The sequence below is a fragment of the Mixophyes fleayi genome, chromosome 11 (assembly GCF_038048845.1).
Source record: "Mixophyes fleayi isolate aMixFle1 chromosome 11, aMixFle1.hap1, whole genome shotgun sequence".
Lineage (NCBI taxonomy): Eukaryota > Metazoa > Chordata > Amphibia > Anura > Limnodynastidae > Mixophyes > Mixophyes fleayi.
This window is the reverse complement of record NC_134412.1, coordinates 36006609-36032804: the sequence shown is the minus strand read 5'-3', so window position 1 is coordinate 36032804 and position 26196 is coordinate 36006609. Positions and strand designations below refer to the sequence as shown.

General features: G+C 40.1%; 1 protein-coding gene across 2 annotated transcripts; it reads right to left on the bottom strand.

Annotated features, from left to right (window-relative positions):
• Position 1: 1 nt before the first annotated feature.
• LOC142107310 (uncharacterized) lies at positions 2-14338 on the bottom strand. 2 transcript variants are annotated; one of them, XM_075190658.1, is made up of 5 exons: positions 14127-14338; positions 12148-12319; positions 11475-11734; positions 4429-4956; positions 2-2931 (listed from the first exon to the last, which is right to left on the bottom strand). In XM_075190658.1, exons 1-5 carry the CDS (start codon positions 14229-14231, stop codon positions 2407-2409), a joined length of 1590 nt encoding a protein of 529 aa, XP_075046759.1. In that variant the 5' UTR covers positions 14232-14338; the 3' UTR covers positions 2-2406. The 2 variants fall into 2 exon arrangements, with proteins under 2 accessions (XP_075046759.1, XP_075046760.1); XM_075190659.1 differs by lacking the exon at positions 14127-14338 and adding an exon at positions 13919-14105.
• Positions 14339-26196: the final 11858 nt, after the last annotated feature.

Sequence of the window (26196 nt, the reverse complement as noted above, 5' to 3'; positions counted from 1 at the left end):
GTTTCACAACTTTTTTTAATTCAATATACAACAAAAATGATCTGGTTTATTAAAGTCCTTCACGTTATTAGTTGTAGTGTCCCATCATTATGCCATCCTTTTATATGATGCCAGTCTTGGCCTGCGTGATAAGCTGGCATTCTAAAAAGGGAGCACGTATAACATTCAATTTAAAAGACCATTAATCCTAAAACGCGAGCCTATTTTTTCTAATTGCATATATAAAATACCAAAATAAGGTTAAAAATGTATATTCACTAATGTAGCACAATAAAAGCTGGTCATTGTGTACAATTTTAGTCTAGCTCAGCCCTGTCCTTAACACCTTTTAGCATAAACTTGCAATGCACAGAAAATGTTATGTCTAAGACTGTAGTTTTAAGTTTCCTTTAGATTTGTGTTCCATAAAGACTTGCATACATATTTTTGAATATTAGAAGCTTCCATAAAGGCAAATTGTATTTAGTGATCAACCTATATTCCCTTTGTAACAAAAGGCAGGAAGTGCATTTTTAAAGGCATTGGGCACATTTAGTTAAATAACTTATTGGCTTGTATATTCCATTTTACAAATTTTTTTGCATTACTTTGAAGTGGACCACTCTTCCACACAGCAAGCATTTTGTGGGCTGACTCCTTTTACAGGCTAGGAACCTGTGACATCACTGAGGCACTGCCCAATGTTCACATAAGGCTTGACTTATATTCATGAGGTACCAGTGCCTTATGAATTAATGGGTTACATTGTCATGAATATTTAGCCAAAAAGAAAAAAGTTGATGCCTCCACTGTGTATGCTCCAGGTCCACTTGATCTTCCAGGACTATTTATCCATATATTTATAATAAAAAAGAAAGTTGGACAAGATTATCAATAAAACTGGGTGGCCCATTGGACAGATGTGCCTCACCTAAGGATTTATTTTTTTTGTTGAAGTATTCATCCTGCAAGCACATATATGTAACCTTTATGTGGTCCTCTTGGATATGATGCAACTCCTTATTCTCTCTGAAGGACAAGCCACAACAAGGAAAATAAATCTCATTTGATTAGGTACATGGCAGAAAAATACCTTGGGCTATACATATATACTAAATTTATATTTAGTATAATAAAGTGACATTTTTCTTCCACCCTATCTGGGGAAAAAGTGCTACCTTGGGTTGTATGAGGGGAGTTGGCACGCAAATAGTCAATTATTTGTTTAACGTTAACCTACAGACTCCTCCCCTCTGCAACCCCCTGAGTCTACAGTGTAATTTGAGTGCCTTAGGCGTTGGGCTTACTGTCTGTTGCTCTGCAGCATTTTCTTACAGACTTTGATAAATAAGGAGAGCATAGTCCTGGCTTTCTGGGTGTGGGATGGGTCTTTGGGCTTACAATCTGAGAAATCCTTGGATTTTGGTCGTGCCCTCCACATATGTCAAACAAACGTTGGAGATTCACAAGACGTAAGCCTGCAACAGCACAAGGAGGGAATCCTAAGTGGGGACAGCTGGCTACTAAGCAGACCGTGGCCAGGTGGACCACATCCACCATTAGGCAGACGTATGTCACGACAGATCAGCCTGTGCCTACTCATATTGCCGCCCCTTCCACTCGCTCAGTGGGTGCTTCTTGGGCTGCACGAAAATGGAGTTTCAGCAGATCCACTTTGCAGAGCTGCCACCTGATCCTCTGTCCATACTGTTACTAAGTATAATATTTTTGCATCCTCAAACACCAGTTTTGGCCACAGTGTTTGCTGTGCCGGGCTATCGGAGCAGTCCCTTCATTAAGGGGCTGCTTTAGAACATCCCCATGGTAGCAGTGTCCACCAGATAATATAAAAATCCTCTTCCATACTTTAAAAAAAAATCCTTTTCTCAAGAGTCCATCTGGGGGAACACTGTGTTCTCTCCCTTCTGCTCTTTTCTCAGTTGTCTTACCCTGGGGGAGAAGTCTGGCTTTAGATTAAACAGGTAATTAACTGTCTGAGTGCCAACTCTTGGCTCCCTTCATACAACCCATGGTAGAAGTGTCCCCCAGAAAAAAGGATTTGTCATGTATAAAAAACCCTTTTTTTTTTTTTTTAACACCTAATGAGTAATGTTTTTTTTTTTTTTTAAACTGGTTAATCTATTGTACACCATAGGTTTTTAAACGTATTTTGTACTACAGAATAATCTGCATTGTCCTGAGCTAGGCATTCATTATCCATTAAATCCCAGTTGAATCTGGTGTGGCACATTTTATATTTATGCTGTGAAGAAGGAAAACTAGGAAGTTTATACTAACTCTTTGTAACCACAGAAACTGTAAAACATATGATATAGAATTAAGTTTTTATAGTGCAAATATAGAAATGTTAAACCATTTGGTAGGTCCTTAATGTTTTCTGAGTAAAAGAAAAAGGGTAAATTAATTTTATGATAAGCCCATGGGATCATGAAGCAGACATGCCAAGTAGCAACAGATTATCCAAGCTCGATCTACCTGTGCTTCCATATTCTGTGGATAAACACATTTTAAGAAGCGGAAGTTTAGAGCTTTGTCTATGAGACTCAAGAAACTTAGAACTTGTCTGCTCATTTCTTGTTGCTGGTGCGTCAGCTGCACTGGAACATTTTGCATGAATGGTGGAAATGCTAAAGGTGGGTTTATTCCTTCATAAAGTTCTTCTTGCGGTTGGCCATCCATTACTTTAGTAGCTATTCCAAATGGTAAACTAGATGAAAAAGTAATGAAACCATTGGAAGAGGCAATGGCATACCCACGTCTTAAGTAATGGTTTCTAGAGGGGTGGGTAGAAGCAGGCTTAGCACGATCCTTTGCTTGCACTTCAAAGAACAGGTCTGTACAGTCCATAATTGTGCAAGTGACTCCTTCATACTGGACAATTCTCTTGGGTTCAAACACATCTAGGTATCTGCTACTATACAGGATTGGTATCTGGAAGAAAAAGAGTCATGCGATAAAGAATTAAATATTCATAGGTACAGTACCCTCCATCTTATTATTAAGGGAGCAATAACAGAACATGGCAGTGTGGGACAGACCGCTTAAGTGGTACAACACAATACAACTCTCCAATGGCTTAACCTGTCCCTAACAAAGTGGGGGGTACAAAATTACGATGCTGAGAATTGCAGCTACAGTTACATCGACACACAAATGCCAATTTCTAAAATAGCAACATGTAGGAAATTCAGACTTACTACAAAGTGACAGCCAACATTTGCGGCAGCCCTGGGAGAAATGCAGTGGGCTGCCGACACTTAAAATAGCGAGTCACGTTGCCAGCATTAGGGGGGCTATGTGAGGACCCTCTGGCTGTAAGGTACAAGGCTTACTGAGCACCAATGGAGAAAATCTTGCTGACTCGCTTCACTACAAACAACCCATCTGCTTACTCTACCTTCCTTCTCGACAAGCAAACCTTTCACCTTGCCACCTTCAACTTGCCTTTCTGCCCACTCCCACCACCGTCCCTTCCATCGTAACCTCCTTTTACAAGCTCCATCATCCCACAACCACCTTCTACTTCACTCATCTAAAACACTCAATTCTTTATCGCCCATTACTGAGGGCAAGATTTTCTCTCCTTTCCTGTTCCTCCTCAACTCTGTTACTTCCCAACTCTGTGTGCTCTCTACAATCCATCCTAAATGGTGCAGCAAGACTGATCTTCCTCTCTTGCAGCTCTACGGTTGCTGCACAACTCTGCAAATCCCCATTCACTCCAGAATTCAGTTCATTCTTCTCCAACCTTGCCATGACATACACTTCCTCTAAACGGTGCCTCACTACCTCTCACTCCTACCTCCATGACTTCTCTAGTGCTCTCCACATAAGGAATGTCTTTACCCCTCCTGACTTACTCATGAGCACTCAAAACCCACCTCTTCACTGTAGCATGTCCTAACTCCCCACCTGAAACTACAGCTGCTGAATGTACTTAATCAGCTACAATCCGATCTCCACTCTCAGTTCCACTAGCTCCTATTGTCTCACAAGTAGGGACCAAACTACGACTGCACCTCCTTTGCCAACCTCCAAAGTACTAGCTTTTAGGTGTGATTTTATTTTATACAATTTGTCATTCTGACTGATGTTTTAGAGTGTTGTGGCACCTTACACAAACAAAAGCGATGATGAACAATGTAATTTACTTTAATGTGTCAAATGCAAAAGGACCACATTTCTTTTTAGTTGTCCTTTATGCACATGCTTAAACAGGAACACTCCCTGTTGTGATAACAGAATAAAGCACTTTAGCATTAAGTATACATAAAAACTTACATTGCCAGCATGCAAAGCTAAGTTGAAGAATGTGTGCAATTCTCATTAATTCTTTTAATTCCCACTTAAAACATTTCTCTATTACATCCTCAAAAATAAATGTTATCTCCTATTTAAATGTTCAAATGCATGATTTGCGTTTCTTACCTGGGTAAGCCGGGCATGTAAGAGCTCTGTCCAGTTCAACCAGTAACGGGAGACTGTAGACTCTGATATTCGGAATCTAAATGCTAGATCCTGAAGCAATAAACCTAAGCGCAGCCTGGTGAGGACGAGGAGGAGCTGGTCTTCTAAACTTAGGGCACTTTGAGGTCCCACCTCTGTTTTTTTACGAATTTTGCCAGTGCATAGTTTTTGATCTGCAGTAACAAAGCCAAGGAAGTCAGAGAGGTGTTCATAGCTGTCAAAACCGGTGTAAAAGCGCACCCATTTGCTTTCGTTTTTTATGCTGTTCATACAGAATCCGGTATCATCCCTGTTCTGTTCTTGATGCTTTACTTGTTGACCCAAATACAGAACCGTTCCAGAGCTTCTCTCTAGTTGCTCTTGCAAGTCTTTATTTTTCCTTTCTAAAATCTCCTTCTCGCAACGTAAGTTCCGTATCTCTGATTCCAGCTGGGAAATCTGCTGGCCCATGTCACACAATACCATCCATCTGTCATTCTCCCACTTCTCCTTTATTTGTGGAAACAAAAACAAACCAGAAGAAAAATTCATATCGTTTAGAGTGCAAATTACGAAAGGAAGCGGTCTGTGAAGAGTTATGGTTCATATTAAGCGTCATCTAAACATTGTAGTGCTGCCCATAAATAATGTTGTCTGGCCTCTGGGCATAGCCACAAAATGACTTTGGCAAACTCCTGCAGATGGCCAAATAGGTCTAGAGACTGAACAACCAAATCTACAAACCACCGGATCTCAATTCATAACCTGCACTTGGGTTTCTTAATCAAGCCTGTCATTGAAAATATTTTCATACAATAACAATTGCATTTTTAAGTATTTTTAAAAGCTTTTGTGTGTTTGCAAAAATAAATTTTCCATTGGAGACACATTTTGAGTTCCAAAGTTAGTATATAAATAGTTCTTTTGATTGCAAAAATATTTAGGTGTTATTGTTGGATGGTGCCACACAGATTAGTGCCCCCTATCCTATATGAAAATAGGAGGGTCATTTGCATTTTGATATTTAAGACTAAGAAATCCAGAGGTGCATGTTTGTGAAACAAGGCTATAACCAATACTGTTCATTCATATATGTGACTGGCAAACTCATTTGTCAGCCTTACAGAGCTGAAGTGCATTGTCATTTGAGTGCAAGTTTGGCCAATTTTAAAAATATTGAAGGATGTAGAGCGTTTTGTTTTTTTTTGTTTTTTTTTATTAAAAAAAATAAAATATTTTTTACAAAATATGGAATTTTTTTTTCTTTAACTTTTCCTGATTACAGCAGGAAAAAAAACCATATTTCAAATAAAACAAAGGTTTGGCTCATTCTATTCAAGTACTTCTGCACAGCTTATTATAAATATCCAGCAATCTGTATTCTAATCACTTTGGTTAGCTACTCAAATCTCTATAAAGCAAAATAATTTCCATGATTAAACATTACATTACTAAACGTCCTAATAAACATCATAATATACACAGACAGATAATGGATACAAAAAGGCTAATTTACAAAGCACAAATTAGCATGCAAATTAGTGCTTGCATAGTTACTGTAGTGAACAGAGAGGAATTACAGTTATAAGGATTAACCTGTAAAATAATTATGGGAAATTAGTTTCAATGCAGTTATGGTTAGGCCTTCTGTGTGTCAAATAAAGCCATTTATAATTTGTTTTTCTCTACAAGTGAAATGCATATTACTTCAAATCGGAGCCCTGCTCTCCAAGAGACATGATCTAATTGTATGTGTAAAATACGAGGCCACAAAAACTGACCTATTTTAGAAGATAACAGTGACACCTGAGTCAGCTTCAAGGTCCCTGCGGTGAGCTACGCCATGCATAGGAGAGTTTTTTGACACCCAGCGAGATGCTAGAGAGCCATTCTCAGCAGCAGTCTCACCTGAAGAGACATGAGCTGTGTGACCATGGCCTGCAATATTGTATATAGACAAATATAATTCAGTTTTAAAATATGTCACTTAAAATCAATAAAAGTAGTGATCAACCACATTCATCAATTGCATGATGAAGGGCAGCCCATACGTCAAATAAAGCATTCTGTCACACAAATAAGTTGACTGATAGGCTGGCCATAGGCCTGTTTGGTATCAATTAATTGGTAAATTCATAGTGGATCTATTAATAATAAAATTGGGTCTGCGTGACACTCCACAGGAAAGTTAGGTCACATAGTAGAATTTAAGGATGCTCTGCTCAGGCTCGGTTCCCCGAGAACCGAATACACCCAAATTTAGCAGATCTGAGTGCCGAGCTGGCTTGGTACTTTCGCGCGCCCTCGGAAGTGAAAACGAGGCAAAACGTCATTGGTACGTTGTCGGATCTTGGGAGTTTTGGATTCTATAAGTACCGTCCTCCACGGCGATCCAGCGCCATTTCACAGAGTGGCACAGAAGGGATAGCACAGTTCTTGGCAGTCTCTAGTGCAATTGGGCAGCGTCATAGGTAGAAAAGAAAGAGGAGGGGTAGCAAGTGTTCTTCAAAGTCTCCAGTGACATTCAGGAGAGTTCCATTGCTAATTGTCATTGCTGAAATAAAAAATAATAGGGTTGGCAGTCTTGGTCTTTTAAATCTGCAGTCAAATTGTACTGTGTTATCAAAATGGATTCACAGCAGTACCCAGAAGACCAGGAGCACCAAGCAGCTGCTGGCACCAGTCATGATGAAAGTAACCTCTCTACGTCATCTGGTAAAGGCTATGTTAAAGTGCATAGTGTTTTTAAGTCAGGGAAACAAAAATGTAAAAAAACGCCTTTTACCTTGGTAAGAAAAAAGACCTGTAATCCAGACAACCAGTTATCTGCAGAAAAAAATAAAATTGCCAACATGCCATTCTACACACGCAGTGGCAAGGAAAGAATGAGGCATTCGCCTTTCTCTATGTGTGCGATTTTGCAACGGTCACTGAGGCATCTTCTTGTAAGGTCAGTCATGACCAAGCAAGACCTTGTCATTTGAACTCCAAAAGTGTTGTCCAAATACTTTTACGTGTAAAAGCTGAGCTGGAAGAAAACAGTAAGGAATTAGAGGAAAATGTATGTTCAGAATCAGAAATGACACAAATCCGTGAGGAGAGTCTATCCACGAGTGCTATGTATAAGCTTGACCTTTCTGTTAGTGTAAAGAAGGCCCCTTTCAGCATTTCTGCAGATGTGTGCCTGAACAGCCCAAGTGTAGACAATGATACACCAATTGAGGATGCCACTTTGAAATTACAACAGGATGAGGGGGATATTTGTGTAGCTGACGAGGGCGCTAATGAGGACGTTGATGAGGATAATGTTGTTTGTGTAAGTCCTGCACCAGTGTAAGCAGTTCTTGCACGTGATATGAAGAAGGCCATTGTCATGCCTGGGCATAAGACCCAAAAATCCACCTCTTATGTGTGGAATTATTTTTACCCAAATTCTGACAACAGTTGTCTAGCCATTTTAAGGGTTTGTGAAGCCACAGTACTGCAAGCATGGATGTCTAAGTAGACGTGTATATATGTTACCTTCCACTTTGCTGCTGTTTCATCAGTATTGCACAAAGTGTTTGTAATCTGCACTTTACGTCAAAGGTACCTAACTATATTATATTTTTTTGGGGAGTTGTGGCTGATTCGAAGCTCAGTGATAAACTTGCTTTTTGCTGTAAATTAAAATGGCTCTTTTTAGTGCATTGTCTGCCACCCTGGATTGGGGGGAGGGGGGCTCAGCGCTCGTCGCCATGTATTTAGCTGTAGAATTACCACAGTTATCCCAGGAACGGGTGAAGCGATCAAATGAACCATAACTGATTTCATGTTCCAAGGAAAATTCCATCCTGCACCACTTTTCTTTTCGGACATTGCTGTGTGGCAATGTTTCCTAGATGTGCTACGAGCTACCGTGTGTTTGTGTCATTGCTTTGTCGCTTAGCATCCAGCCAGGTCGTTGCAGTCTTTGTTTGAAAGAGTATGAAAATAATATTGTGACCTGTGAGATGGTCAAAATGGACTGCAAATTACTTTAAATTAGTTTTATTGAGGTTAATAATAATGTAGGGGAAAAAAACAACTTTACATGATTTAGCAAAAAAAAATAATTAGGGGTTTTAGAAAAAAATATGGTTCCAAAACCAAAACACGCAAGGGCGGTTTTGCCAAAATCAAAACACGAAGTGAATCCAGATCCAAAACCAGAACACGGGGGTCAGTGAACATATCTAGTAGAATTGGGTAGTAAATCAGGCAACATGCAAATGGTGATTGTAAACAGTGTCACAGACCACAACACCTGGAGGTGGGGTAAGGTGTTTTTAAAAAGCTGAGAACAGTTACAAGAAATTGTCAGTCTTTTGGGAAATCAATCATTGATAAACTGTCCATTTTCCAAGCCAATTTCCCATGGCACAGATTATACAGCGCATGTAAGTTTATAGTCTAAAATCTTGTCTTTTTATTTTTAAATCTGTTTTGTTATATATGTCATGTCATCTTAGTTGTTTTTATATATAATTATATATTTTATATATAGATTGCTGGACCATGCTAACCCTTTAATTACTGAGGTGTGAATACATTTGTATACCAAGCTGAGTGTGTGTCTGCATGTAAATTTGTGTCATAGAGCCTTGAGGGTTTAACCCTTTGATTGCTGGTGTGTGCCTTGCTAAACTGTGTGTAAGAAGGAGTGCTCATTGTGTGCCAGTGTGAGACAGTATATTGGGGTCCTATTGCCCTTATTTAATAGGTGGTGGCAAAACCAAAGTGGGTGTGGTTATGTGAGCATTGTTTGGGGGCGATTCGGCAAATTTGTAACCTGTGCGATAGGTGAGAGGAAGATTGAGTGCTGGTATCGTGTGTAACCCCATACAGTAAACACTTCCAAGTCAAAAGTGTGGTTTGTGACTGGTAAAGGCAGTTAGGAGAGGTTATATGAATATATGGTAAGACATTAAATCAGGGAGTGGCTAGATGTGGCTATTCGTGACAGTTAAGTTTTAACAAAAAATATTTTCAGAATTGTTTGTTAAGTGTATTTCAAGGTGTGAATTCACTTGCTGGTCTTTGGAAGCACTGCATAAAATCAATCTCTGCCTACGTATATGGATACTCATTGTGGAAATATAAAAATATCACTAGAAACCCTACAGTTCGCATTAAAATGAATGGCTCTCTGATCGACACATTCTTCATCTACAATGGCACGCATCAGGGTTGCCCGCTTTCCCCATTGAAATTTGTCCTGTGCATGGAGTCTTTGGCTTGATCCATCAGGAATAACCCTGATGTGAGGGGGGGGGTGAGGGTTGGAGCATAAGTTGGCCCTCTGCTGACGATTTGCTGGCATTGGTCACCAACCCTAGTTTCATTACCCAATTTATTGCTCAAGTTTGAGAGGTTTGGGGCACTGTCAAACTTTAAAATAAATTATACTATATCTATGACTCTGAATCTCTTCATCCCGCTACATGTTCTTGAGGGTCTATAATGCTCCTTCCCCTTCACCTGGCACTCTTCTCAGATTAAGTATCTAAGGATATAACTGCCTAGGGACCTCTCTGACTTGTATAAAATGAACTTCATCCCTCTAATTCCTAAGTTTCGTGCAGAATTTTGGCGCTGGCAATCTCGTGGCTTCTCCTGGAAAATTCAACCTACTTCACTTTAGGACTACAAATCTCTTTTCCGCAAAAGTGCTACTAATATGTGCAAAAAGAGTTCCATTATAGATAACTTATTAAAACATAAAAAAAATAATCAAGACGCCTGCTAGGCTGACATGTAAAGTAACTGCTCAAATAGTCATTTGCATAAAATTGTTCATACAATACATATAAACCAAAAATAGTCTTTGCATCCCTCTATGAGTTATATTTACACAGATGGAGTATAATTTCCAATCACTTAGGTTTCAGCCCACACCTGCTTCTAATCTACAGTGCATCTGGAGAATAAATGGATCAATAAGCTGTCCACTTGCTTTAGATGAGACATAGGAGTATTACAGCTGCAAATGAGTCTCTGCGTAAGTGGGAAGTAGAGCCGCACTACAGAAGCAATGCAGTGTGGATCATACAATCTATAGCTACTAGAGTATACTTTCCTTTAAGAGTCCCCTGTTATCATTGTGCGGTTGCCAACAAGACCTGACTGGGCTTATACAGTCATGGTGTGGAGCGATTCCTGGGGATGCATGGGCAGTATATTCCTTGTCAGCATGTTATTGTCACTGACGCGTTTCTCCATTCAATAAATTGTTAATGGTGGTTTCATCAGAGGTAGGTTAAACAAACATAATGGGGTACGACTGTATACGTCCAGTGAGATCCTGTTGACAGCCACAGAACGATAACAGGAACTTGTCTCTTTTATAACATCTAACCTATATTTTCCTTCCTGTAAAAAAAATGTAAACCTACAGTAAGACACAATGATGGCCCCACACTACCTCACTGTACTGATGGACATTTTTTTTATGTTGCCAGATTAGCACATTGCATTGATTTTAAAAATGTTAAGCTGATTTGCACATTTCATAAATGTCACCGTACGTTTAAATGTTTGTCAATTAATGCTGAACATTCTTCAGAATCAAAGATCAGAGATGATGAATGAACAGCAGGGTCCTGGGGCACGGACCTCCAGTATTTGAGTGGAAGGATGTTTTAAGTTATATTTGTAAAGTGATAGATGTCCATTGTCAAAATCCTGTATGTCCTAAATCAGTATTTCCCAAACCCAGTCCTCAGGTACCCCTAACAGTGCAGGTTTTCCAGGTGACAAGTAAAATAATTACTACATTTTGAATCTTTCAAAATGTGTTGGTCAGTAACGAAGACACCTGTGCTCCAGCAAGGAGATAGGGAAAATATGCACTGTTCCTGAAGACTGGGTTTGGGAAACACTGTACTAAATGTTCAACTGTTTTGTTATGAAAAGCGAGAAATCCTATACATGAACCATCTTTACTTTAGCTTGAAAGTGTAATTTCTGGTACCTGGCAATAATTATTGGGTTTAGGTTATATGTAGTACCTGGAGTGCCTGGCACTGCATTTCTTTGCTGTTGAGTGCATCTTGCAATGATAGAAGAAGCTGATTCTGCTGATGAGTTGTCTTCTTCAGCTCTTTCACCATCTGTTTCAAAAGTTCAGGGTCATCGGGAACACAGTAATCTCCATGATCGTGTACAATGCATTCATTCATTTCACCCAGGTCCTGTAATGTTGCCTCACTTGCTTTCTCCATCAACTCTGCTGCCCAAACCAAGTCGCCAATGCTGGACTGAACTTCTACTGAGGGTGGTGTGAGAAAAAACAACAACAAAGCATGTATTCAACATGCACATTTCAGTGCACATTTTGGTGTTTTACAGGATCTGAGCAAAAGAGGACCAAATACAATGGTATAATAAAATAAAAATAATTCTATTGTTCTCTCTACCTGCAGTTAAAATCAGGAATTTCAGTTGGCTCGTAATATACAAATATTTTATTACCCAAAGCAATGGATGTCTGCCTGTCAACTCAGAAGCTGGATGTACCCGTCCAAATCTGGAAAGCCACATAGATCTTGGTATGAGGCTTTTTTCAATGATGCGTAGTACTCCACTCCACTAGTATATACTTTATTATTTAGGTAAGCCTCTTCATAGATCTACTAGGACAGCCCGGCTTTACACCTGCACAACAGTTATAAGGATTCTTACCCATTTCATTTTGAACCGGAGGACAGTAGTGTTGTGATTTCCTTTTAGTGCTCACCGCACTCTTTTTTTTCTTAAATGCCTTACTCGTCTTTCTTTTTGAGATGCGTATGTCTTCTGCAACTTCTTGCTCTAGGCCATAATCAAGAGGAGAAATGCTAGGTATTTCAATGTCCTGATGGTAAAGAAGAAAGCAATGTATAGGAATGTAAACAAAATGCATGCATAACAAAAACAGGGATTGGTGAGACCATAGGGATTATTGTCTGTTATGGCAATCCACAAAAAAAAAAGACAAAACAAATTGGGACATGTATGAAAATTGGTGTACAGGAAAAAGATGTTGTAACCTACGGAAACCAGCATTTTGGTTTTTTACCGCTATTATAAAAATAAATATGATTCATTGCTATGTGTTACAGAACCTTTTTTATGTATCAGCAACTTTATAAAGTCTGTTAAAACAAAATGTACGACAATGCACTAAAGAGCAAAAATTGGTGCACATATATTAAATATGGCCAGTCAGTTCTGAAAACATATAAAATGAAAACAGAGGAAATCATTTTACAACTACATGAAATTAAGCCATACAGTGGTTCTGTAAATAGAACACATTTTATTTTCTTAATTTAAAGTGCTTTCAACATTAATATATAGATGTTCTGTGTGCTTAGCGGGGAGTAGGGAACCAGGGACCAGGGGCGGGCTGGCCCGGGGGGCAGCAGCTCCCCGGGTCGCTCAGTCAGACCGCTATTAGGGCCAGGGGGGTAGGCCGGCCGTCCACCCCCCGGATGCAATATACCATATTTTCAACGGCGGCCGCATCTGATGACACGAGATGCGGCCGCATCATGCATCCCGTTTCATGTGATGCGGCCGCCTGTGTGCCCCCCAGGCTTCCCTCTCCCAGCCTGCGCCTGCCAGGGACCCCGACCTTCTGCATCTGCCATGCAACGGGGCTCATTATCTCCATAGGCACCAGTGCATGGAACCTGCCGCACCAATGGTAGTTCTGCCACTGCCAGAGAGGCTGACCTGGTCGAAGCACTCAAACAGAGAACTGCCGCTGGGTCATATAGCTGCTGCTAGCCTATTGACTACTAGGAGTTCCATTTTTCAGTCCTACTGAATTCTACCAGTGGAGTTTAGTGAGGTAAGGTATATTCTATTATTGGCAGATGAAATTCACTGCTGCACTGTAAACAGAGGTAATATCAGTGAAACTAATAGTTTAACAGCAGCTTGATGGAAACCAGACCTGATGGAGAGCAAACTATCAATAGCCACCAGCCAACGGGGACTGGGTTCTGCATTGCACATTGGCCACACCTTTTCTATTTAAACCACCCAACACTTCACTGGAAATGTTTTCTTCATTACCAGCTTGGAATATTGGTTATGTTCAAGATCTGGTACAAAGAAAAAATTTGTAAAAGTAGAATTCTACATAACTGTTAGTATGGGCAATGTCAGAATTGTGATAGGCACATTAAACCGTTCAATGCACCAAAATATTCATGTAATTAGTAAAAACCAATTGTGTTTTTAAGCGTATGTAAAAAATAAAATGAAAAAATAGGCAGCTATTGTAAAAACGAAAACAGACTTCAAAATATCAAGTATTTCTGTAAAATGCGGAACGGACCGGAAAAGTACACAACGTTTCTTCCCAGTGTCTCTTCTCAGGGCTGGGACTAGGAGGTCATGGCCAACTACTCAGTCTCTAATCCCTTGAAACAAAAAAATGTAATATGCATAATACAAGCAATACCTAACTGCCGACAGGGGGCGCACTTTGATGTAGTCTTCCGGAATCGTTCCGACTGCTGCACTGTTCAGCTTTTACTTACGTCCAATATCAGATCATTTCAAAACTTAATAAAAACAGTATACAATGTAAAAATGTGCAGGTGACATACTAGTGACTGGGGTTGGAGAAATCCACAGTGAGATACACAAGCGCTTGTACCACAATTTACCTCTGGAAGAAGAGAGCTAAGCTTAGGATCACTGGTGGTGGAGTGAATGAGAGTACTCTCCGTACGTGCTCTCTCATCATTTTCATTTTCGCAGATAACATCCATGTTTCTAGCACACTGCACTTAACTTTGTGAAAATGTAACAAAATGATAACATATAGCGAGCAACCATGGATTTGCTTCACATTACAAACAGGAAGTCGATATCAGCCTCTTTTTGAAAACAAGATGGCGGACATGAACCTTCCCTATAGCCAACTGTCTGCCAGTGCTTATGATGGTGCCAACATGCTGCAGTACTGGCAATCAGTTTACGTTGCTGGACCAGTGTTCTGCGTGATTGCTTCACTTCCGGTCATCATTTTGTAATCATAGTCACTAAGCGTCTATAGGCACAAGATATATGTAGCAGACTGTTCTATTTAGCTATCACAAAATAAATGTTTAGTACAGGACCCTCAAATGCCATTATTTCGCGTGAATGAGAGAGAGCGAAAGAACGTGTTGTGTCAGAGAAAGTCAAGACGTGCATATTATTATTTCCATTATTATTAACTATTATAGCATTATTATTTCTATTATCTAACTCTTTTGGGATATATATGTAGATGCATGTATGCATGTATTATATAACTTCTTCATGGATTACAAAATGTCACTTTAACTCCTGCAGTGTAATTTATAATAGCGCCTCTGCTTCATTTTATGATGTGCTTTATACTGTTTATAGCTTATTGTTTTCAGTAGTTCTGATCATTTGTATATCAATGTCACAACAAAGACTCACTTTAGCATGCGTGACAAGTGAAGGTTAATAAAAACACAACCACCTGTTCTGTCTAAAAATAACTTAACTTCCCTAAAATTATATCTCATAATTTGCTTTTTGTTACAATATCTCATAATTGCCTACTCTCGTGGGAATGTTTGGGAGACTCAGGATTTTCTGGGAGTTCTCCCGGAGTCCCAGGAGAGCAGGGCAACCTCCCGGATCCCGGCCAGTTTGTAAAGTTCAATGGAGGGGGTCTGGCTTAATGATGCGATTATGTGTCATTGTGGCCCCGCCCCCTGCTGATAGGGGGCAAAATCGTGACAGCTTATGGGGTGGGGCTTAGTTACATGGTTCTCTAAGCTCCACCCCCACATGCCCACCCGCTCCCAGAACATGAATTGGCAAAGTAGATAAATATGTGATATCTCTAGTTTGTTTTTTTTTCACAAGTGGGTGGCGTGGCATAATGGCCATACTGGATGGATGGAGTTTTCCACAGCTCTCCATCAGCGACTACTAAATCCACCTTCATTGGCATCATCCGACCTCCAAAAAGGCTTTCTACTTGTGCCCTGCACCTGGCCTGCTTCACTATTCAAACAGCCTGCTAAGATTATAGCAACAACTGTGGCGCTACATCCTGAAGACTTGTGAGTGCGGACATACTCCCTTAACACTGCCAGAGCACTGCTAAGGGTCTAGCACTGCTAAGGGTCCCCTGGGTTTAACCATTTCTCCTGAGATCCCTTTGGGACATAAATGGCTGTCATCATATTTTGCCCTGCAGATTACCTGTGATTGACACCGACCAGCCCAAGGGCGCTGTGCACTTGATGAACTATATGTGGCATATTGCCCTTTTGTCTTTATTAACCACATTACGAGCTTCATTGGGCAGCACGGTGGCTAAGTGGCTAGCACTTCTGCCTCACAGCGCTGGGGTTATGAGTTCAATTCCCGACCATGGCCTTATCTGTGTGGAGTTTGTATGTTCTCCCTGTGTTTGCGTGGGTTTCCTCCGAGTGCTCCGGTTTTCTCCCACACTCCAAAAACATACTAGTAGGTTAATTGGCTGCTATAAAAAAAAAAAACCCTAGTCTGTCTGTGTGTGTGTATGTTAGGGAATTTAGACTGTAAGCTCCAATGGGGCAGGGACTGATGTGACAATGTAAGTGTGCACACTTTCAATACATCTTCCACCCCAACCCTCTTTCCTCTTGCCATCCTCATCTTCTTCAACAGCTTGATTGCTTCCAGAGATTTCACTATGTCCAACAAACCAAAGAAAGTCACCTCCGGAGCCTCAGCAAACTTTTTTGGATCAAAAAGTAAGGCATACCGCCTCATCCTGCTCATCCTGAGACTTCAGGCCCCTTGCCATCTGCTGAAGTTGAATTAGACCCTCAGATTCAGGCGGTTATGACTAATCTGGAAGGGGTTAAAGCGCCCTTTCACCATGAACTCTCTAAAGCCATTATCGAATTTAAATTTGAGCTGACCTCACTGGGCAACAGAACAGATGCCTTAGAGACAAAAACAGATGACCTGTGCCGCTTTCAAACTGTTAGATAAAGACCTTTCCTGCCTTCATGAGGAAGTTGAGGCCTTGAAGGAAAAACAGGAGGACTCTGAGAACCGGTCCCGAAGTAACAATATCCGCATGTTTCTGTCGCGGACCTATAGGCTTTCCTTAATGGCCTTTTTTTACACATTTCATCCCTCTCTCCCTCGTCCCCCCCCTAAACATATCATATACTATGTTCAAGTGCTAATTTGTTGATGCCTATGTACATTGTTTATTCGTTAGTTAAAATTGTGATTACTTTACCTTATGATCTTTTCATGAACCTCCGGTTTTGGTCATCTCTCCTCGTAAATACAGGACAACCCGCAAGCACCCTTTGATATTGTTTGATGTTATATGTACTCAGTTTTCACCATGTTTCTGAACCCATACTGGGTTCCTTTCATGCAGGGTTCGCGCCCAATTGGGCTTTCTTTTTCTCCCCCCTTCTCTTTTCTATTTTGACTCTCCCCTGCCTCCCTCTCTGTTCCTCTCTCTTTTTTTCTCAAGAATGGACTAATAGCTCACCACTTTTTATTCTACCACTAGTCATGCTGTTGAGATTCTTCTTCCTTCCAACGCCATGCCAATAAAAATATTCTCAGTAAATGTCAACACCCCACGTAAATGCACAAAGCTTCTGGGAGCATGTAGGAGAGAAATAGTCGACGTCGTCTTCCTACAAGAAACACATTTTACCAGAGTCCACTCTCAACTCTAGGGTAAGCAGTTTTCCCAGACTTTCTTCGCTTCTGCGGACTGCATGAAGCGGAGAGTGGCTATTTTGATCTAAAGTAAGGTACCCTTCTTGCACTCCAATAATTATGCAGACCCATATGGTCATTTCCTACTTGTGGAGGGTACCCACCGCTCTACTCCTGTCACTCTGGTTTCGGTCTATACCCCGAACCAGAAGTCTTTTTTTGTTAGACTTTTTAAATGTATTGAGTGGTTTGTGCAGGGCCACGTGATAATAGGTGGTGACTTTAATGTGGTTCTTGACCCCACCCTGGACAGGTCTTCCCCGTTCTCCACCCGGCGGGGTACTCCTTCCTCTTCAGTCTCGACCTCTCTAACCACACTACTTACTCAACACCGTCTGTATGAGTCTTGGCGTCTTTGTAACTCTGATGCCAGGGACTACATCCACTTCTCTGCCCTTCACCAATTATACTCTCGTATAGACATGCTACACATCTCCCACTCCCTTACTTCCCATGTGACCCAGGTGGGCATTACTCTGCTTTCCTGGACTGATCACTCTGAGGTGTTCTTCCTCCTCTACCTTCTTAAAACACAGTCACAGGGTGATAGGTGGCGTCTAGATGATTCCCTCCTGCTTAACCAGTCCACCCTTGGAGAACTTAAAACCTCAATCTCCAACTACTTTCAAGATAACTCTGACACAGACATTCCTCCTGGCATCATCTGGGAAGCTCATAAAGCCACCATTAGAGGTCACCTGATTAGTCTGACTGCGGCCTCTAAAAGGAAGGCCACAAAGGAGGTGACGTCCTTAGAACGTAAAATTACATTACTCCTCTCCCAACTTCAGACCCAACAAGACCCTGCTTTACTCACTAAAATCACTACACTGAAAGGCCAACTTAATACCTTGCTTTCTCATTGGGCTGCTATCACTATGCAACAACTCCAACAGCAGTACTACGATAAAGCCGACTCAGTCCTCACTAGAAAGCTTCTCAAGAACACAAGTATATACAATTATTTAATGGAATTTAATATTCTAAAGACAGTAACAATGATACATATACAGTTATGGCCAAATGTTTTGAGAATGACACAAATATTATTTTATTGCCATCATAAAAACTGCTGCCTCAGTTTTTATGATGGCAATTTGCATATACTCCAGAATGTCATGAAGAGTGATCAGATGAATTGCAATTAATTTCAAAGCCCCTTTTTGCCATAACAATGAACTTTATCCCAAAAACAACATTTCCACTGCATTTCAGCCCTGCTACAAAAGGACCAGCTGACATCAGGTCAGTGATTTTCTCGTTAACACAGGTGAGAGTGTTGACGAGGACAAGACTGGAGATCACTCTGTCATGCTGATTGAGTTAGAATAACAGACTGGAAGCTTTAAAAGGAGGATGGTGCTTGAAATCATTGCCCTTCCTGTGTTAACCATGGTTACCTGCAAGAAAACACATGCAGTCATCATTGCTTTGCACAAAAAGTGCTTCACAGTCAAGTATATTGCTGCTAGCAAGATTGCACCTAAATCAACCATTTATTAGATCATCAAGAACTTCAAAGAGAAAGGTTCAATAGTTGTGAAGTGGGCTTCAGGGCGATGTGGAAGTCAAATAATTTGATGAAGTAAGCTAAATTGATTAATATTGTTTTACCATGCGATTGCGATTAGTATGCCACGTGTAATAATGCAATCACACGGATTAACACCACACACATTAACATTTGCATTTATAAATAATACACATTTATTAAGGTTACAATCCACATCTATTTATTAGTAAAATGTATTAGAGAAACATCCATATCCATAGATAAAACTACATTAAAGGTATCTAAGGCTCAGGAAATTGGAAATGTATTATGTTCAATATCATTTTGATCTGCACATCACCATCAGGAATCTGCTACTATTGGTGAAACGATTGCTTCCTGCAATTGCTAGTTATGGAAGATAAATGATTAATGCTCAAAATGATTTTATGTTTGGAATGCAAATAGGTTGGTTTAAAATGTATTAGGTCAATTCCCTTAGACACATGTAAAAGACTTAGTATAAGTATAGGAAATAAGGTAAGAATGCAATGGTGTACTGTTGAGGTAAGTATGGCATACTGTGATAAGTGGGTCAAGATGACAGATGAATGTGTAAAACCCTTTCCCAAGGTTGGTAGTTTTGATCCGGAGGTATGGTTAAAGATAAAAATGTTTATGAAAACGAAGAATTAAACAAACTGACTGTTTCAAACTGTGGAAACAGGAAGAGAGCATGTGGGTGGATAGCGCGTGTGCTGCGGAAAGTAGCATTGCGAAGAAAAGCGATCGCAAAGTGCGCCTCTGCCGCCATGTTGGCAGGGCAGGGAAAGTATAAACCGAATAAAAAAAACCCAAAAACTTATAAAAATAACAAATGTAACTGATATTCTGTATTGAGTATGTAACTTTTTAGAGGAAGATGAGTAATTTGTATGTATTTTTCTTTTGTGTTTTGTTTCTGTTTTTGTGTTTGTGTCAAAACCCTGCAATAGAAGGGACAGTCATTGAATCTAGGAACAATCCCTGCAGTGGAGTGCAGTAAGTGCCACATAGGCAAGACAAAAGGCGCTAATTGAATCTAGTGAGACCAGAGAGAGGCATCTACTCCATTCATTGGCAAGCCCAATATGTAAAGTTAATAACAAAAGTGACATTCCCCACCTTACGTGGATAATAACTAAAGTGCAGCCAGGGAAAAGAAGTGTGTCATGTATTCATATTAGTAAAATAAGTTTGTTGTGTCCCTGTAATGGCTTAGTTTCAGAAATCCTAAAAGGAAAAATAAGGTTTCACATGTATGTGCTATTAGTAGGTCAGAGATATCTATTGTGAGACAATGGTTTTAGCTAATTGACCCTGGTTGCAATGCAGCAAAAGACTAGAGATAACAGGGATAAATTTACATAAGAAACATTTGCTGCCAATGAATGGATAGAGTTTGAGGGTTTTTTTCTGTTGTTTTGTTTTTTACTGTTGGTTAATGATAAGGATTGAAAGTAAAGAAATTAAAATGTTTTGATTGTATTCTGATACTAATTAAACTTTGTTTTTTCTCTTCTTTAGCCAGAGATAAATATATTTAACTATGGGGATTGCAGGGGAAATGTAATATTTTCCCTTAAAAGACAAGTTAACAATGGGTCATTGTAACACTCTTTCTTCTAGTTGCAGTGGCTCATGATAACTTATTTGGCTAAGATTTATTATTTAAAGTGAAGTGTTTATATACTCTGCTTCTAATGGTGTTTTTTATGTATTCCAGGAAGACACACATGGGAGATACAGAGTATGCGTCACAAGGGTTAATTTTGCACTTCACTGTTATAGCCACAAGTCCATCACAGGTTGAATAGTTATTGTGATCAGAGATACCGGGTTCCTTATGAACTAATGATGAACGACACTGGATTGGATGGGTAATGTTACTCCCTGTTAGGTTTAAAAAGAATGGAGGAGAGCTCATAGATTAGTTAAGATTTAAGGGGATTAATGAAATAGTTGAGAGACAATATCCCGTAGTTTCCAATCCAGCTGTCATCTTGCTGTAAATCTCCTTTTCTGCTTTCCTGCTTTCCTGTTTTTCTGCAAGTCATTTCAAGTCATTTCATCATTTTTATTCTTTGCTGTCTTCTCGTTCTTTACACTTCTACCTGTCAATATCTCAGTCTTTTCTTATAATGAGGTACAAAATATGTGACAATGGACAGAATTAGGGGTACACACACTACACTGACATAGTCACAAACGTAGCTAAAGGTTGTGTTTTAATGCTTATAGAAACTGCTGATTTTTAAGCAGGAGTTTTGTTGTGGAAATACGAGTCAAATGTTTATACACTGCATGCGGTATCTGCCTTCCTAAGTCCTGCCTAAATATGTTTGTTGAGTAAGGTGTACAAAGTGTGTCTCTAGATGCACAAAGGATAGAAGGAGAAAAGGTGACTAGCTGAAGATCAATTAGGCAGACATACAGATATGCATGACTGTGTGGAATATTTGAATAAGACTTTTTCCACAAGACCTTACATAAGTGACACCCTTTAGAAAATATAAATTTTTTATGTTTTTTACTTGTCATAGACAGACAGACATGTATTGGATATTGTTATAAATGATGAAGGTGCTATAAAAACTGACCCTTTTGCCCTCCTCACTTAGCCAAGTAGCTGAAACTGTGGGATCGAGAATGGCATGTGAATTGGCAGAGGGTAAATCAGTTGATATACACTGATTTTTAAGTACATTTCTATGATAGTGGGTGACGTTGAGGCGACAGAGGAACCTTTGTGACAATAGCAGGACACTAGAAGCGCACTCACATTATATAAAGGAATTTTTGACAGTGATAAAAAGACTCAATATTATTATAACAGGGCAGACAAAGCTTTCAAGTGGGCAGCAGGTTTAAGTATGAGAATTGACAAAACAATGCTTTGTTTGTTTTTTCTAAATTGAAAACACACAAGAATAAAGTAAAATGCAAGAGTTGTGTTTCCTGCAGAAAAAAGCGGTCTGAAAGGCGAAGGGATGTGGTCAGATGTCCTCTAGACTCTGGAGAGATGGACGAAATAGGCCTGTTGCTCCCAGAGCGTATCTTACAGACCTAGCTGAGGCAGCACATGGTCTGACTCATCTGGGTAAAGAAGGTATGTGTAAGCTGGTAAGAGCAGACAGGTCAGGTATAGTGCTGTTGTTTGACAGCAGAGCGACACTTGGACCCATTCCACCCACTGCGGAGGACTCAACAACCCGGAGAAGGTTCAAATTACAGCCGAGAATGACACTCGTGAATCTGTGCCGGGAGACACAAGGTCGCAGTTGATAGCACCTAAACTAAGGACTTTGCAAAGACTGTTATCCCATCATGGAACAGTGGTTTTCCTGTTTTTCCCTTTCCTGTGTTTCTCTCATCATTATTCTCTTTCCAAGACATTCAATTCTATCATTGGTGATCAGGTGATGAAGACTGGTTCAAGTAGTGATACTGAGGATGTGGGGATGAAGGAGAAGTTGGTAGCATAATCGGTCCAGCCAATTACACTATTCAATTCGGGGGTAAAAAAAAAGTTTTGGAGCTCAGAGACAGTGTGAGGGGCTATTGTCTGAAAAATAATGCCAGTCCAGTAATAATTTGGACTTGAGCGGGCATCCATGATAATGATTATCATTCTTTGGCGGGTAAGGTTTTAGACCAAGCTGAGTGCCGGGTGTGCTCTCACGTGCCTCAGAGACTAAATTATGTAGGACTAGTCCTCTTTCCACTAAATATTTCTGTGGTACTCGAATGATGGGGTGGGAGGTCAGTAGAGGGAAGGTAATACAGCTAGGTCCCTTTGAAATTTCCCAATACTCGGCAGACTGATCACTGTTTCACGTAAAAAGAAAATTGAGTATTGGTAGACTGGACAGAATGAACAGACAATAGCCTGCCTCACAAGTGTTGATGAAAAACCCGTTGATATTATTAGAGTGTATTTAACTTCAAAGGTTGAAGGATATCATAAATAAGATTATGTTAGCAGACATAGGATGGTGTATCTGAAAATGTATTATTTAAATGTCATATAAGCTAAAACATGCCTCAGACAGATGGACATGTCACTCATGAGGAACTTTACTAGAATATTATGTAGTGATGTAACATATTTTATCGTACCTTGTATTCTTCTAGATAATGTATTACATATGTGGGTAAAGGGCATACAAAAGGTTAACTCCGAGCTCCAAAGGTGTATGTTCCATAGAAAAAAAAAATGGTAACCTGACGGATATCCACAGACAGTGTGGTTGTACCAAAGGGGACATACATTACAGAGAATGAAGTGTACTACTGAGATCCTGCAACAAAAATCTTCATAGGGTGAGAGTGTTGGGTATACTCTCAAAGGGTGGACTGTGGAAGTCAAATAATTTGTTGAAGTAAGCTAAATTGATTAATATTGTTTTACTGTGAGATTGCGATTAGTATGCCACATGTAATGTCGCAATTGCACGGATTAACACCACACACATTAACATTTGCACTTACACTTGTAAATATTACACATTTATTTAGGTTCCAATCCACATCTATTTATTAGTAAATGTATTAATGATTATTTATACATAGATAAAACTACATTAAAGGTATCTAAGGCTCAGGATATAGGAAATATATCATGCTTAGTGTAATTTTGATCTGCACATTACCATCAGGAATCCGCTACTATCGGTGAAGCGATCGCTTCCAGTGATGGCTACTTATGTAAGAAAGGATTAATGTTTAAAATGAAAAAATTGTGTTTGGAATGCAAATAGGTTGGTTTAAACTGGATTAGGTTCCCTTATGCACATGTGCTCAGATGTTGGAGTGAGCTGGCCCCCACTTTATAAGGAATCCTTTGAACTGACCTATGATTTGCATTGTACTGGACTGACCCGACCCCTGTACCAATGAAGAAAGATCTTAGTTTATCTTTGTGTACATTGTGACATCATCACTGTTTTTTTGTTAACTGAAACTGCATATAAGCTCCCTGCCCCAGTGTTAGCTCTCTTCCTGCCTACAAGCCCAGGACTTGCTTGCGAAAAAGTAATGCATTCGGTTTTATACTTTCCTGTTTATTGTTATAACTTATGCTTCATCATAGCTTGCTGTAATTCCTGCTGTCTTTTGCTATTAAATCTCGTTGTGCGTTGGAACCACAATAATCGAATGGACAACGTTTATTGGTAGTGACAAAATGAACATTATATCACCCAAGAACGTCTAGCAAGTGCCAGCACCGTCTCCTAATGTTGATTCAGCTGTGGGATTGGGGCACCACCAGTGCAGAGCTTGCTCAGGAATGGCAGCAGGCAGGTGTGAGTGCATCTGTATGCACAGTGAGGCGAAGACTTTTGGAGGATAGCCTGGTGTCAAGGCCAGAAACGAAGCCAATTCTCTCCAGGAAAAACATCAGGGACAGACTGATATTCTGCAAAAGGTACAGGGATTGGACTGCTGAGGACTGGGGTAAAGTAATTTTCTCTAATGAATCCCCTTTTTAGATTGTTTGGGGCATCTGGAAAAACGCTTATCCGGAGAAGGAAAAGGTGAGCACTACCATCAGTCCTGTGGTGGTTTTAAAAAGGCAATAGACCCCACGCCTGTATTCCATTATACAGGGCGTGGGGTCCGGGTATTGCCACTTTAAAAAAGGCATTTTCAGTATGTCCATAGTAAATGACATAATTTTGCAGTGTAGCTGTTTAGCTTATTCAAATTTTACAGTACACGGTCATTTAAAGCTTCGAAAAAACATCATGTCTCTTATATGGTAAGTAGTTATTTTATTAATGTAGGGTTTATAGCCATTGTTATTGTCCAGTCTTTGAAAATTATGTCGCCTTTATCGTCTCTGTTCTCCCGTACCCCACTCTAAGAACAGTTTGGTGATGAACAATGCCTTCTCCAGCATGATGGAGCATCTTGCCATAAGGCAAAAGTGATAACTAAGTGGCTTAAACTTATGTTACATTATGAATCTTCTTCATCATGCTCAGAATCCCATTAGTGCAAGAGCTAATGGAGTTTCGAGACATTGCTGGTCAGGACTCTCTCATGGAAGAGTTTGCATACACTAAGGGGCCGATTTATTAAAGGGAGAATAGCCATTTAAATTATCAATAGGGCCTTTTCTCAATTTAGAGGGTTAGAATCATAATGCTTCTGTAACTCCCATCAGAGAAAAGATAGCCTTGGCATAGAGAAGCTAATTTAACAAGTATTGCAGCAGTACTTGTGCACCACAATACTTGTTCTGTTATCATCATCCAAAATTGTAGAAGTACAGAGAGATGCAAGTGGAGCAATGACACAAGTTATATATATGCAAACTCCGCCCACGGTAGTAAGGATGACCAATTGTCATGAAATTCAGAGGTATACAATCATAGAAATTGTTCCAGGAATGTATTGATCTTTTCAGTCTGTCTGTTAAACTGTGGATGATACGCTCATGAAAGTCTGATGTTAATGAAGGATTTCCATAATTGGGCAACAAAGAGAGAACCACGTTCAGAGACAATATCTGATGGGAAGCCGTGGAGACGGAAAATGTGTTGAATAAAGAGTGATGTAGCCAATTACTAAATTGGTCTACAACCACACATATAGTATTGTGTCCTGCTGAACACGGGAGATCCACGACAAAATCCATAGACCGGTGTGTCCAGGGTTTCATAGGGATAGCCAATGGCATGAGCTGGCCCAAGGGGCAGTCTCTGACAGGAAAGTTCACCAAATGAAGCGTGACAGAATCTCCATGGTCTTGGAGATACCAGGATGTTCGGCAGTCTTGTTATCATGAGCGTCACAGTGAGAAGCTTTCCTAAGGTGTACTGGAACAAACAGACGATTTGCATGCATTTCCAAGGGAGCCAACTTTTGAAATCGGCGAAGAATGATACACAAGTCTTGGGTAAATCCAGCGTAAATGATAGAGGGTGGAATGATAGGCAATGGTTCAGCAGCAGGTATATGATGGGAAACAAAACTTTGAGATAAGGCATCCACCTTAATGTTCTTGGATCCAGGTCTGTAGGTAATAATTAATTGAATGCGAGTAAAAAATAGTGCCCACCGAGCTTACCTGGAATTCAGTCATTTAGCAGAATCAATATACAGGAGGTTTGTATGATCGGAGATGGTATGAATGGCTCCTTCTAGTCAATGAGGCCACTCTTCAAAGGCCCATTTTATGACCAGAAGCTTCCCAATAACTACATTGTAATAAATTTTTGCAGCAGAGAATTCACGGGAGAAGTAGGCACAAGGATGCCAAGTGTGATCATGAGCGCCATTCTGAGATAGAACAGTGCCAATGCCTATGTCAGAGGCATCTACCTCCAGTATGAACGGTAAATCAGGATTGGGATGTCTCAAGATAGGAGCAGAGACAAAAGAGGTTATAGCCTCTCTGGACAAATTACCGGGGTCCGCCCCCTTACAGGTAA

Bases quoted from the DNA above. Each gene is read 5' to 3' on its own strand.
- LOC142107310 (XM_075190658.1), bottom strand. From the start codon at position 14,231: ATGGATGTTATCTGCGAAAATGAAAATGATGAGAGAGCACGTACGGAG. The intron at 11,735-12,147 runs GTAAGAATCCTT...CACCACCCTCAG, and splicing joins TCCGGTTCAAAATGAAATGG to TAGAAGTTCAGTCCAGCATT. The intron at 2,932-4,428 runs GTAAGAAACGCA...TTTTTCTTCCAG, and splicing joins TACATGCCCGGCTTACCCAG to ATACCAATCCTGTATAGTAG.